General features: G+C 42.9%; 1 protein-coding gene across 2 annotated transcripts in view; it reads right to left on the minus strand.

Moving 5' to 3' along the window:
- PTN (pleiotrophin) overlaps positions 1 to 14,043 on the minus strand; it is a 108,593-nt gene that overhangs the window by 10,031 nt on the left and 84,519 nt on the right. For both annotated transcript variants that reach the window (XM_069588480.1, XM_069588479.1), the window contains exon 4: positions 12,811 to 12,972. In XM_069588480.1, coding sequence (XP_069444581.1) covers positions 12,811 to 12,972 — 162 coding nt within the window. The remainder of the gene's footprint in view (positions 1 to 12,810; positions 12,973 to 14,043) is intronic.

Consider the following 14,043-nt stretch of genomic DNA (forward strand, 5'->3'; position numbering starts at 1 on the left):
ACCATAGCTTTGACTAGATGGACCTTTTTTGGCAATGTAATGTCTCTGCTTTTTAATATGCTGTCTCAGTTCAGTTCAGTTACTCAGTCATGTCTGACTCTTTGCGACCCCATGAATTGCAGCCCACCAGGCCTCCCTGTCCATCACCAATTCCTGGAGTTTACTCAAACTCATGTCCATCAAGTCGGTGATGCCATCAAGCCATCTCATCCTCTGTCAACCCCTTCTCCTCCTGACCCCAATCCCTCCTACCATCAGGGTCCTTTCCAAGGAGTCAACCCTTCACATGAGGTGGCCAAAGTATTGGAGTTTCAGCTTGAGCATCAGTCCTTCCAATGAACACCCAGGACTGATCTCCTTTAGAATGGACTGGTTGGATCTCCTTGCAGTCCAAGGGACTCTCAAGAGTCTTCTCCAACACCACAGTTCAAAAGCATCAATTCTTCAGCACTCAGCTTTCTTCACAGTCCAACTCTCACATCCATACATGACCACTGGAAAAACCATACCCTTGACTAGAGGGACCTTTGTTGGCAAAGTTATGTCTCTGCTTTTTAATATGCTATCTAGGTTGGTCATAACTTTCCTTCCAAGGAGCAAGTGTCTTTTAATTTCATGGCTTCAGTCACCATCTGCAGTGATTTTGGAGGCTCCCAAAACAAAGTATGTCACTGTTTCCACTGTTTCCCCTTTTATTTGCCATAAAGTGATGGGACCAGATGCCATGATCTTAGTTTTCTGAATGCTGAGTTTTAAGCCAACTTTTTCACTTTCCTCTTTCACTTTCATCAAGAGGCTCTTTAGTTCTTTTTCGCTTTCTGCCATAAGGGTGGACAAAAACCTAAACTATTCAGTTATTTTAGAATACCTAAAGAGATCCCATAGGAAGAAATTTAGGAAGAATTGGTATAATAGAGAAGAACTCTGGACACAGACTCTCTTGACTTCAAGCCTGGCCCCTCACTGGCTAGTGACCTTGTGCAAGTTGAAGCCTTAGTGTCCTGATTTGTAAAATGCAAACCAAACTCCTTGGGGCTGCTGTGGGGACCAAGTGAGGCAGTGTGTGCTAAGGGCTCAGTATAATGCCTTTCCGGGTTTCCCAGGTGGCTCAGTGGGTAAAGAATCTGCCTGCAAAGCAGGAGACATAAGAGATGCGGGTTCAATCCCTGGGTTGGGACGATCCCTTGGCGGAGGACATGGCAACCCACTCCAGTATTCGTGTCTGGAGAATCCCATGGACAGAGGAGCCTGGCAGGCTGCAGTCCATAGGGTCACAAAGAGTCAGACACAACTGCAGCGACTGAGCACACACAGGCATAGTGCCTTTCCCATCGTACTCAGTAAATAGCAGCTACTCTTGTTATGCTCAAGAAATGCTGATGATAATAGCTGCAACCTAAAACATGAAGCTGAAATTCTCAATCCAGAAGTTAGAAAGGAAAAATGCAGAAGCTTCAGGGGGAAATAAAAAGAAGGTCCCTCAACCCAGTATCTAATTAGTGCAAACATTGTTCTATTATGCAGCCTTCCTTGATACTAATTATTATATAGCTGTTTTGTGTGTATGCAGCTAATGAGCCTCTGAACATGGAATTTACCAAGGGAGATGAAAGCAGATAAACAGCATGAAGTGAACCCTACAAATATTTATAGCTGCTAGACCTCACAGCTGTCCTGGCAATTAGAAGCAAAAATTCTTTAATAAGGATGGGAGTAAAATACCCAGGTGACTCTTCTTCCAAGTGAACGCCCTATGCTTTAACTGTGATTCTCTGTACATTTTTGTTGCAGCCAATGAGTGAACGGTGTGCTTTAGTGAGCCAGACCAGGATAGTTGATTTACTTGGACACATCATTCAGGGAATTCCCTGGTAGCTCAGTTAGTAAAGAATCTGCCTGCAGTGCAGGAGACCCAGGTTCGATCCCTGGGTCAGGAAGATCCCCTGGAGAAAGAAATGTCAACCCACTCTGGTATTCTTCCTGGAAAATCCCTGGACATAGACAAGATGTCCCATCTTGGACAATGGGGTCACAAGAGTTGGACATGTCTTAGCGACTAAACCACCACCCCCATTCATTCATCGAGTCAGTACCATTTGTTGAGCTCCTCTCAGGGACTAAGGACCTGAGTTGTAGTAACTTGCATAGGTGAATGGGTTGTGGCTCCTGACCTCCAGAGCTCCAGTGTGGGGCAAGGCAGACATGTACCTTCTGCAGAGGCAGTGATGACTGTCTTATCACAGGAGCCAGCCCTTAGAGATAAGGCAGTCATTGCAGGCTTGGGCAGGGAAGTCTGGCAAGTTCTCATAGGGATCTCCTTTCTAATCCTCAACAAAAACAAGCTCTTTTTGGCCTCAGGACTCTGAACTTCCCCTTGTTTTATTTAGAACAGTAGTGCGGCTTTGTTTTCTTGGGCTCAAAAATCACTGCAGATAGTGACTGCAGCCATGAAATTAAAAGATGCTTTCTCCTTGGAAGAAAAGCTATGACAAACCTAGACAGTGTATTAAAAAGCAGAGATATTACTTTTCAGACAAAGGCCATATAGTCAAAGCTATGGTTTTTCCAATAATGTATGAATGTGAGAGTTGGACCATAAAGAAGGCTGAGCACTGTAGAACTGATGCTTTTGAATTGTGGTATTAGAGAAGACTCTTGAGAGTCCCTTGGACTGCAAGGAGATCAAACCAGTCAATCCTATAGGAAATAAATCCTGAATATTCACTGGAAGGACTAATGCTGAAGCTGAAACTCTAATACTCTGGCCACCTGATGGGAAGAACTGACTCATTGGAAAAGACCCTGATGTTGGGAAAGATTGAAGGCAGGAGGAAAAGGGGGTGACAGAGGATGAGATGGTTGGATGGCATCATCGACTAGATGGACATGAGTTTGCACAAGCTCTGGGAGATGGAGAAGGACAGGGAAGCCTGGCATGCTGCAGTCCATGAAGTCGCTAAGAGTTGGACACAACTGAGTGATTGAACAACAAAACATTGTGGCTAGCTGCTATTTATCTTCAAGTCCAGGTTCAAAAGTGACCTCTCAAAGGTGCTCTCCCCAGTTACACTGTCTTAGCCCACTTCCCTCTTGGTCACTCTAACACTTGGCTCTTTAGTTAAGACCACTTTCTTCAATACGTAGTTCTCATTTTAATTATTAGTTGTTTATTTTGGTCACTATTATCTACCCACTATCACCACTAGAACACAGAAATAAGAGGGAAGGAGACATTTAATATCAGTAGCACCTAAGATGCAATCTGCAAGCTCTTAATAGATTTTATAAATAAATGAATACATTGGGAGCTATGTCAAAGGACAGCATGCTTCTCTCAGAACACTTGGAACTCCCTGCAGGACACTGGGATTTATCCTCCTTCTACTGCACTTCTGGTCCATAGAGATCATTGTATCCCCAGTGCTGATCTAACCTACAGCACCCACTGCATAAATATTTGCTGAATAAACAAGCTGGGTTTTACAGAATGAAATGTATAAAGCATAGGAGAAGGGAAACAGGTCAAAAGTTTCTAGAATAACAGGTATAGAGAAATGGACATATAACAAATCATGGCCCATGGATCCATCTGTGGGAGTTTGGTGTGGTTGGGGCGGAGTCTATGAGCAATGCCTGGAGCAAGGATCCAGGAAGAGCCAAGCTGGATGATGCCTGAGCAGCAAGTCCTGCTAAGGAGCCAGGATCTGATTCTGTGCTCATAGCAGTGATGCTCAAAGAGGGATTTTAGGAAGAATAAGTGGGTCTGAAATTCATCACTTTTCTTAGATAAGAAATTGAGAGGTCTATATGGAATAGATACAGGGGTAGGAGGTATATGTAATGCAGGGAATCTAGAGTCAGGCTGCCTTATATTTAAGTCCTGGCTCCTCTGCCTATTATCTGTATCACCTTATACTAGGCATTTAAGTTTTCTAAGCCATAGTTACCATATATGTAAAACTGGGGATGATCATAGTAACCATTTCACAGAGATTTTGTGAATATTCAATGACAATGTATGAGCATTTACCCAACTATAATAAAAATCTATCAGGCTCTCAGGCTTCCTTGGTAGCTCAGCTGGTAAAGAACCTGCCTGTAATGGAGGAGACCCAGTTCAGTTTCTGGGTTGGGAAGATCCCCTAGAGACGTGATAAATAATTCACTCCAGTATTCTTACCTAGAGAGTCCCATGGACAGAGGAGCCTGGTGGGCTATAGTCCATAGGGTCGCAAAGAGTCAGACACGACTGAAGCAACTTAGCACGCACACACCAGGCTCTCACAAAATATTAACTCTAGTCACTATAGGTGTAAATCACCATAATTCTTTTGCCTGAAAAAGTGCTGAGGGAAACACCCACCTCAAGAAATCCATTTGGAAGGAAGGAAACATTCTACAAAATACTGCACATTTATCAAAGATTTTTACATAAATTACTTTTATCTATGCAACGTGCTATGAGATATTCATTGTAGATTTTCATTTCCAGAAGACAAAACAGATATTCTAATAAAAGAGGGGCAGATTTAGATTTTCTCACTTCAAGAACAGTATCATGGGAAATAAAATAGACATTCAAAGATTGCCACAAGCAGAATGAAAAAGAAATGAAAACCTTGAGGCCAAACTGAGTAAGACTGTTTCTTCCTGATCAAAAAGAACAAATTCCCAGGAGTTCTCTTTCTGGTCACATGCAAGGGCAGCAGCCATCGACCCCCCAGGGGTCTCAGAGAGGAGGAAGCCCCTCCCAGACTGGCCGGCACTGGGATTCTGTGCGCTCACCTCTCTGAACACGTTCAAAGTCTCTCAGCCTAGCAAAGCTCACAGAGTAGCTCCATGCTCATTCCCAAGGGACGTCAGAGCCCAGAAAATAGAAAGAAACGTTGGGGAGTGTCTTTTATCTTTAAAAGAACTAACCAAAGAATCTATTTAGCGGGAGAGAATTGAGAATGCGGGAAATATCACTTTACTGACCCCCTTTCCCATTTAATGATCAACTGCCAAACGCTGTGCCCTGCACACTGCCGAGTCTCACACTTAAATGGCTGCCGTGCTTTTGATCTTTAAAGATGAATCGTCAAAGCTGAGAAGCCTAGGAAATCATCCAAAAAAGAGAGAGCAGCAACGTAGCGAAGCTTTTAGAAATAGCCGGGAAGAAATAAAAGGAATCAGGGTTAGTGAGAGCAGGGAAACTAGACAAGGACTTGGCACCAGCAGAGCGTACACTGGTGGACAGGATGGCAGGAGGGATTAGCGTTGTTGCCTGGACCACCTGTGACACAGCCATCCATCCGTGCGCTCCTCACCCTGCCTCTCCGGGAAACCATTTGTCAATGGCCTCTGTCACACAAACTCGGAAGCAGACACATGCCAAGCTGGTGTGTCAGAATCGAAAGGAGTTCCACAATACTTTCCAGTATTTATGTATCTTGTTCATAAAGCAACAAATGATTTCCATGTCAAGGAAAACTCAAGATTCTAGAATGATCCAACATGATCATGGTGCTATATCATCTGTGGCTTCTAGGAGGACCTCAGCTCATCTAGGTGCCTCCCACACAAGTCCCCTCCTCGGCCTCTTCTCTGACTCTGCACTCAGGTGATAGCTACCAGCAGTCTGCTCCCCTGGGCTGCACCTGTGCCCACAGACGGGCCAGCCTGGAGGACCCCAGCTCCCCCACAGATAGGCCATCCTGCCAGCCTCACTCAGCTGGACCACCTTCTAAGTCTACGGTGAGTCCGTCCTCCAAGGAGACCATGGAGAAACACTCACTGCCCTCTGAAGGGTTCTCTGCTCTGACCTTTGATACAGCACTGTCAACCCTTACTGGCCACATTTCCAACCTTCTGCCCTTGCTCAACAGCTCAAATATTCCTGTACATTATTTTCAAACTGAAAAGACCAAAATGACTCAACAAAGAATGACTGGTGGTCCCAATAAGGAAAGACCTCTCTCTATAGGTGCTTCCCTGACAGCTCAGTTGGTAAAGAACCTGCCTGCAATGAGGGAGATCCCAGTGTGATTCCTGGGTGGGGAAGTTCTGCTGGAGAAGTGATAGGCTACCCACACCAGTATCCTTGGGCTTCCCTTGTGGCTCAGCTGGTAAAGAATCCATCTGCAATGTGGGAGACCTGGCTTCAATCCCTGGGTTGGGAAGATCCCCTGGAGAAGGGAAAGGCTACCCACTCCAGTATTCTGGTCTGCAGAATTCCATGGACTGTATAGTCCATGGGGTCGCAAAGAGTCAGACATGACTGAGGGACTTTCACTTTCTTTCTTTCTCTCTATAGTTTGGTACTCAACTGGTCCAGTGTGATTTTTCTCCAAGAAATGTCATCAGTGCCTCCTCTAGCCCAATAGGAGAGAAGGGTAGGTCTAATGTTACACTCTAACACATACTCCCTGGAGGATCCACTCACTGAATACCAATTCAAATCCTTTTCAGCTTCTCCTTTGTATTTATAAGCAAAGTTTAGAAAGTTTTAGACATTTCCCAGACCCTCTTACAGCAGAATTTGCAGGCACTCTTAAATGAGTCTTAGAGCAGAACAAGCAGAAAATAAGGCCAAATTTGGGGAGACTGGACATTTTGGCGAGAAGGGAGGTAGAAGTGTTTGGCTTTGGGGGTACAGAGAGGGTGAAGCTTCCAGTGTCCAGCTCTTAGTATTATATGCGTCAAGCAGTGGGTACTTTCAGCAAGAGGGTCTCTGTTCTATCAGTCACGTATGGTGTGATTAGACATTTCTCCTGGATCTGATGTCTTCTCAGCAATATTGCTGAATCCAAGTCAAATCCTCTGGCCCTTCCGGAGAGTCTGTGAGCTATATAAAACTCTTCAATCAACCCCTTTCTGCTTCACTAGCTAGAATAGATCTTGCTGCAGCTAAAATCTCTTCGACAGACACAGGATTTTCTTAATTAAAATTTTTAATTAATACTCTGAATCTCTTTTCCTAAGAAATTAAAATCTTAAGTGTCCAACACTATGACTCACTAATTTCTCCCTGCCAGATTCTGGCAGCAATTAAGCAAATTCCAGTTATAATTTCTCAGTCAGTCAGTGACCCTCCCCAAAGCAATCTGTCCTTACCCCAGGAAAGCTACATTTCAATTCTACATCTTCCAATTCTTAAGTCTGTGTAGGATATAAATATTCTCCCTTCTTCTGGGTGTATAATTCAGAAGTGAATGACTAAAAGCTCTTTTCAGATTAAGTGGGATTCCAACACAAGAGAACCTTTAGATAAGGATCTAAAAGTTTCACTGAAACTGCGAACCAAGGCTAGAGTGTAGCGTTTGTACAATATTGCCAGAGCAGTAAGAAGAACCACTTCTTTACCTCAAAAGCTAATGCTGTGAGAATGAAGCTCTATGAATTTTAAGACAATTTTTAACCAAATCAAGTGAGATATTTAGTAATTTGCCAAAATTTATATGGCAATTCTAGATATTAAGTACCTCCTCTCTCCAGGCAAGTCCTTCAGTCTTTTAACCTCATTAATAAGCAAGTCACAACAATTATCCCACAAGGAGGATGTTCTCCCATCTTTCCTCAGTTTAATGCTGGGTCATCACAGCCTTACAAACATCTTAATATTCCATTCTAAAATTTAAAGAGCATGTTTTTCACACTGAGAATCATGCAGTTTGCATGTTAATCCACTACCATTTCTTAAAACAAGAGGCCAAGCAAAAGAGTTTTACAAAACAAGCAGATAAAGAAAAAAAAAAAAAAAATCCCAGAACTTGATGTTCTGTTTCATGAGAAGGATAATGTTGGGGGAAAGAAAGTATATTCTGGCTATGAGGTCAGAGACTGGGTTAAAAAGACAGACAAATGATGTCAAAAGAGAAAAAAGCCTGGAAAGATTCTGCTACTAAACAACAGGGGGACTTGGATGAATCACGGATTTCCTTTGTCCTCATTTGTTACATGAGGGCCCCATCAATCACAGGCAAGGTCCCTAGAATCTCCACATTTATCTAATACTGCCAGAGTTTCAGGGACAAGGAAATGGTGACCTACTCCAATACTCTTGCCTGGAGAATCCCAGGGACGGAGGAGCCTGGTAGCCTGCCGTCTATGGGGTCACACAGAGTCAGACATGACTGAAGCGACTCAGCAGCAGCAGCAGCAGCCAGTTTCATGAGTTTATAATCCTTAGGGGCATGCGTGTGTGTGCATGTGTGCTCAGCCACGTCTGACTCTGCGACTCCACAGACCATAGCCCGCCAGGCTCCTCTGTCCAAGGGAGTTTCCAGGCAAGAATACTGGAGTGGGTTGCCATTCCCTTCTCCAGGACCTAGGGGCAACACAGAACACTTGAAAAGGCAGTGGGTCTTCCAAATCAGCTAACTTTACATTTGAATCCTGGTTTCAACACTTACAAGCTGTGAAACCTCAGGCAAGTTGCTTAAACTCTTTGAACCCTGTGTTTTCTCATATAAAAGTAAGATAAACAAAATGCACTACGAAGTGTTGTTTGATGCTTGAATTAAATAATGAGGAGTACCTATGACAGTGCTTGAGTCAAAATTAATGGGTCCTCTACCTGCCTCTGTCTTTTTTATGTGTTTTATAAGCTAAAACACAAGAGAGCATCAATAACTTACTCTTTCCTGAATAAAGGAAGAAACTAATTTATAACTGTATAGTTTTTGAGAAAAATTTCTTTAAATCACTTCTTTACTCCAGCTTCCACCACTCTTTGGTGGATCTGGTTTACAAAACATTTTTTGCCTTTTATTAATAGCATTTATTTTATAAATATTTATTCACTTACAGTGTGCTGTTCCATGTTCTAAGCAAAAGGGATACAGTGGAGAATAAAATAGACTAAGTCCCTATCCTCCTGGAACTTATATTCTGGGAAATGTCTTTCAGAACAGTTTTGGAAATAATGTTCTAAAAACTATCTTCTTCCATCTGGGCATCATCCCCCACATCACTGTTGGATTTAACAAAGCTCGTGTGTGAGTGCTAAGTCGCTTCAGTCGTGTCCAGCTCTTAGTGACCCTATGGACTATAGCTCGCCAAGCTTCTCTGCCTACAGGGATTCTCCAGGCAAGAATGTTGGAGTGGGTTGCCATGCCCTCCTCCAGGGGATCTTCCTGAACCAGGGATCAAACCTGTGTTTCCTGTGGCTCCTGCACTGCAGGCCGATTCTTTACCGCTGAGCCACCTTTAGAAATCTCATCTTCTCTTATTTCAAAGGAAAATATACTCATGGAGGTTACCTAATATCCACACGAGATTAAGTAAGAAATCTACACGGTATGAAAGAGAATATGAACTTAGAGTCAGCCAAGTGTGGACTCTTGTCATTTATTAGAGATGTAGACCCTGGCAAATAAAGTAACCAGTGTTCTTCAGTATCCTTCATATCAAAATCTACTTGCAAGAATATATGGAATTTTATGAGATAATATATGTAAAACACCTAGAGCAAGGTGTGAGAGTAGAAACAGGACAATACTAATCATAATAGAGATTCTATCTCATTATGATTTGTTTCTCCATTGATCAGAAATAAATGAGCTATCTTAAGGGCAGAAACTGACACAGAGAAAGCTGTAGCATCCATTCATGGTTATTTGAAAAAAAATGGTATAAAAATATATACAACCCACACATGCCACCTGTTACATTTTTACTTAAACCATGAAAAATATGTTATGGAAAGTGTGTGTGAATCCCATTAAGAAAATCTTCTATCTGACAGTCTCCCTAGCTCAACTCATATGGTAAGATTTTCAAAACTATTGATGCTGATTTAGCTGGTCTGGGTTATACCTGGGCACTGGGATCTTTATAAGTTCCCATAGAAAATTGTGTATGTAGACCAAGCTGAGAACCTGATGTGCAAACTACATTCCTAGAACCTTCCATTGTTGAGAGGGAAAAGATTAGTTTTAGCAAAGGTATGTTATGTACCAAAAGATTAAATCTTAATGAGCTATGAGATGCATAACTGGTAATGTTGTTGAAATACAGAACTCAGTTCAGGTAAGTCCATTTTCAATTAATTATATACTTTAATTTTTGACATAAAAAATTAAGTAAAAAAATTTTGACATAAACAACAGACTGCCTACCCACTTGAAATATTGTTACCTCTATTTTTCAGGCCTGAACCAAACTTTTAACCTTCATTATGTATCCCTAAATGGGAAATGTAAAAAAGGGAACTATTCACCAGTCCAATTAAAATGGAGCCTCATTTAATATATTTATCAAATATCCTAAGAAGTCTTTCTTAATCATGTTCCTACTTTGTCCGACTCATTCCAAACTTTTCGACATTTTACATGTTCACCCAGCCCCACCACCATCCTCCACCTGTCTAATCAAAATCCCTTTTTTTTTCTCCTCACCCCCTCAAACTGCAGTTTCTCTCACCAAAGGAGAGAACAAGGATGGCATGGAAGATCGTGTGTGAGTGCCTTCCTATCCATGGTCCCTGTGAATTTTACTCTCAATTTTGGCTGATACTGAAATCTCCTAAAAACCATTTTAATTTTTCAAAACTACTGATGCTGATTTAGTTGGTCTGGGTTATACCCAGGCACTGGGATCTTTATAAGTTCCCACAGAAAATTGTGTGTGCAGCCCAGGCTGAGAACCAGTAGATTGGAACATGGAGACATCTTCAATCCCTTTTCTTTTCCACTCTGTATTTATGCTGAAGATTTTGGTTCTCTGACTGGATTAAAAATCAACTAATCTGAAAACTGCATCTCTTAGTTCTTCCAGTCTGTGGACTCTCTCACTGAATAGACGAGGTGTGGGATTTTCATTAGATTTCTGTGTCACTGTTTCCAGAAGAGTAATATTTGTACAGTTGGCAGACAAACTCAGTGAACTGACCCTAGCCCCGTGTTATGCCTTTCAAATACACACTACAACCAGCAGAGGTTTCCATGACCTGAGGAGAGTGGCCTGAATCCCAGATATGCACCTGCAGGTCCAGCCTCCATCAGTCTGACCAGCCTCCATCAGACTAAAGAGTGAGGCCTATGAAAGGGGTCCTTCCCGCCCATCAGCAGCAAGCCAGTCAATCCTCCTCAGTTTCTGAGGATAATTTTTTCTGATTTTAATTTATTATGGACTTTTAACGTTCATTTTCCTGAATTTTTCCTTATAATTAATCTAGCCAATACGAATTTTCATATCCATTTTAGAGTCCATTTAAATGAGCAAAGGCCAAAGAGATATTTTAAGATAGAGTTCACTGAGGCCCATCATATTCATTTGCTAGGGCTACCATATACCAGATCACAGAGTGCATGGCATAACAACAGGAGTTTTTTTTCTCACAGTTCTAGAGGCCAGAAATGCAAGATCATGGTGTCAGCAAAGATGATTTCTTCTGAGGTCTCACTCATCCGCTTGTAGATGGCTGTCTTCTCCCTATGTCTTCACCTTGTCTTTCTTGCGTGTCTGTCTGTGTCCTAATCTCCTTATATACTGCTGCTGCTGCTGCTGCTAAGTCACCTCAGTCGTGTCCGACTCTGTGCGACCCCATAGATGGCAGCCCACTAGGCTCCCCCGTCCCTGGGATTCTCCAGGCAAGAACACTGGAGTGGGTTGCCATTTCCTTCTCCAATGCATGAAAGTGAAAAGTGAAAGTCAAGTCACTCAGTCGTGTCTGACTCCTAGCGACCCCATGGACTGCAGCCTACCAGGCTCCTCCGTCCATGGGATTTTCCAGGCAAGAGTACTGGAGTGGGGTGCCATTGCCTTCTCCCCTTATATACTAGTCATATTGGATTAGGACCCATCCTTATGGGGTCATTTAACTTTAATTTCTTCTTTAAAGACCCCATCTCCAGACACAGTCACATTTGGAGAGACTGAGGGTTAGGACTTCAATACTTGAATCTGGGGGGATATAACTCATCCATACAACCATGAAATAGAAGATTTTAATACCTTCTTGTCTCCCCTCAGCTGGGATTCTATCATATGAAACCATGGCCAGGATATTTAGTTTGGTTTATTTTCTCTAGCATGAAAGCTGACTTTCTGGGAATGAATAGAAAGATAGCTCTACATAATTTTGGAATTCCATGAGAAGCTAATCTAACTTTAAAAAAAAATTAGAAATATAGAACTTACCAAGTTAGGTAGTAGAAAAAGGAAGAATATAAAATAATGTAACTGATTTCATGAGAACTATATACATTGATTATCTAGGAGAGGTGATTTTGAATTTTCAGCCTTTTGATCTTCCTAAGTGTGTTCATACTTGTCAGGATGTGGTCCTGATTTAGGGCTGAGACTGTAAGTCACCATTGTTGTTGTCATTGCTGTCTTAATCACTAAGTCTTATCTGACTCTTTTGCAAAGCTGTAGACTGTAGCCCACCAGGCTCCTCTGTCTAAAGGATTTCCCAGGCAAGAATACTGGAGTGGGTAGCCATTTCCCTCTCCAGGGGATCTTCCCAACCCAGGGATCAAGCCTGTGTCTCCTGCATTAGCAGGCGGATTCTTTACCACTGAGCCACCAGGGAAGCCAAGTAAGTCACCATATAACTGTCTTAATTTGCCTGTCTTGCTAAGTTGTTTGTTTCTGCAAGGAGACTATTCCTATACCCTCATCAGTGCAGAGGACTTCAATCTGAACTCCTCAATTGCCTGCTGCTGAAAAGTACAGGTGTGGTGCTCAGTATACGGACTTTTTCCAATCCCTTTCTTAAGGTGATTCACCCAAGATTTCCTTGTGGAAAATTTGCACATCTGAAGATCCTGCCTGAGCCCTTCAGTCCATTCAGATTAAAATTATGGTTCAAAGACAGGAACCTACCTTGAGGTTTGGACTTGGTCAGCTTGCCACAGGGCTTGGAGATGGTGACTGTCTTCTGGCAGTCAGCGTTGTGGAGGGCTCGCTTCAGGCTCCCAGTTCGGGTCTTCAGAGCCGTGTTCAGATCACATTCTCCCCAGGCCTGGAACTGGTATTTGCACTCCGCTGCAGGCAGGGTAGGACCAAACAGAAATCTCTGAGTTCCTCTTGGGATACCATGAAAACAGACACTTTTGCTTTCCATTTTCTATAGTGAGGCAATTGTTGGTACACATGCAGTTGTGAAAAATAATACAGTGAGATCCCGTATACTCTACACCCAGTTTCCCTCTATGGTGATATCCTGCATAGCTATAGCACCACCAGGAACTTGTCATGGACACAGGCCAGAGAATTTATTTATTCACTGGAGAAGGAAATGGCAACCCACTCCAGTATTCTCGCCTGGAGAATCCCATGGGCCAAGGAGCCTGGGGGGCTGCCATCCATGGGGTCACAAAGAGTCGGACACGACTGAGCGACTAACACACACACAGTTTCACACGCTCTCATTTGTGTATATGGTATGTGGACACTGACTTCTGTGTGACTTTATCACATGTATAGATAAGAGTGAACCCCCGCCCCCCATTAATAACATTCAAACAACTTCTAACACAAAGGTCCCTTGGGTGATCCTTTTATAGTCATAGCTCAGCATCCTTCTTCCTTTCCTACCTCCTTGCTGTGCTTTTCTTAGTCTATCTGACTTTTTGTGACCCCATGGACTGTAGCTGCTAGGCTCCTCTGTCCATAGGGATTCTCCAGGAAAGAATGCTGGGGTGGGTAGCCCATCCCTTGGCCAGGGGATCTTCCCAACCGACCCAGGAATCGAACCGGGGTCTCTTGCATTGCAGGTGGATTCTTTACCAGCTGAGCTACCAGGGAAGCCCTTCCTACCTCCTGAACCCTTAGTAGTTACTAATCTGTTCTCTGCCTCTATAACTGTGTCATTTTAAGAACGCTATATAAATGCAATCATATAGTATGTAATGTTTTGAGACTGGCTTTTTCACTCGGCAAAATTTCCTGGAGGTCCATCCAACTGTATGAATCAATAGTCTGTTCCTTCCATTGCCGAGGAGCACTCCGTGGTATGCATGTACCCCAGTTTGTTTAACCATTCACCAGCTGAAGGATATCTGGGTTGTTTCCAGGTTTTGGCTATAACAACTCAATCTGCTATACAAATTCATG

Source organism: Ovis canadensis, chromosome 4 (assembly GCF_042477335.2).
Source record: "Ovis canadensis isolate MfBH-ARS-UI-01 breed Bighorn chromosome 4, ARS-UI_OviCan_v2, whole genome shotgun sequence".
In the NCBI taxonomy this organism is placed as follows: domain Eukaryota; kingdom Metazoa; phylum Chordata; class Mammalia; order Artiodactyla; family Bovidae; genus Ovis; species Ovis canadensis.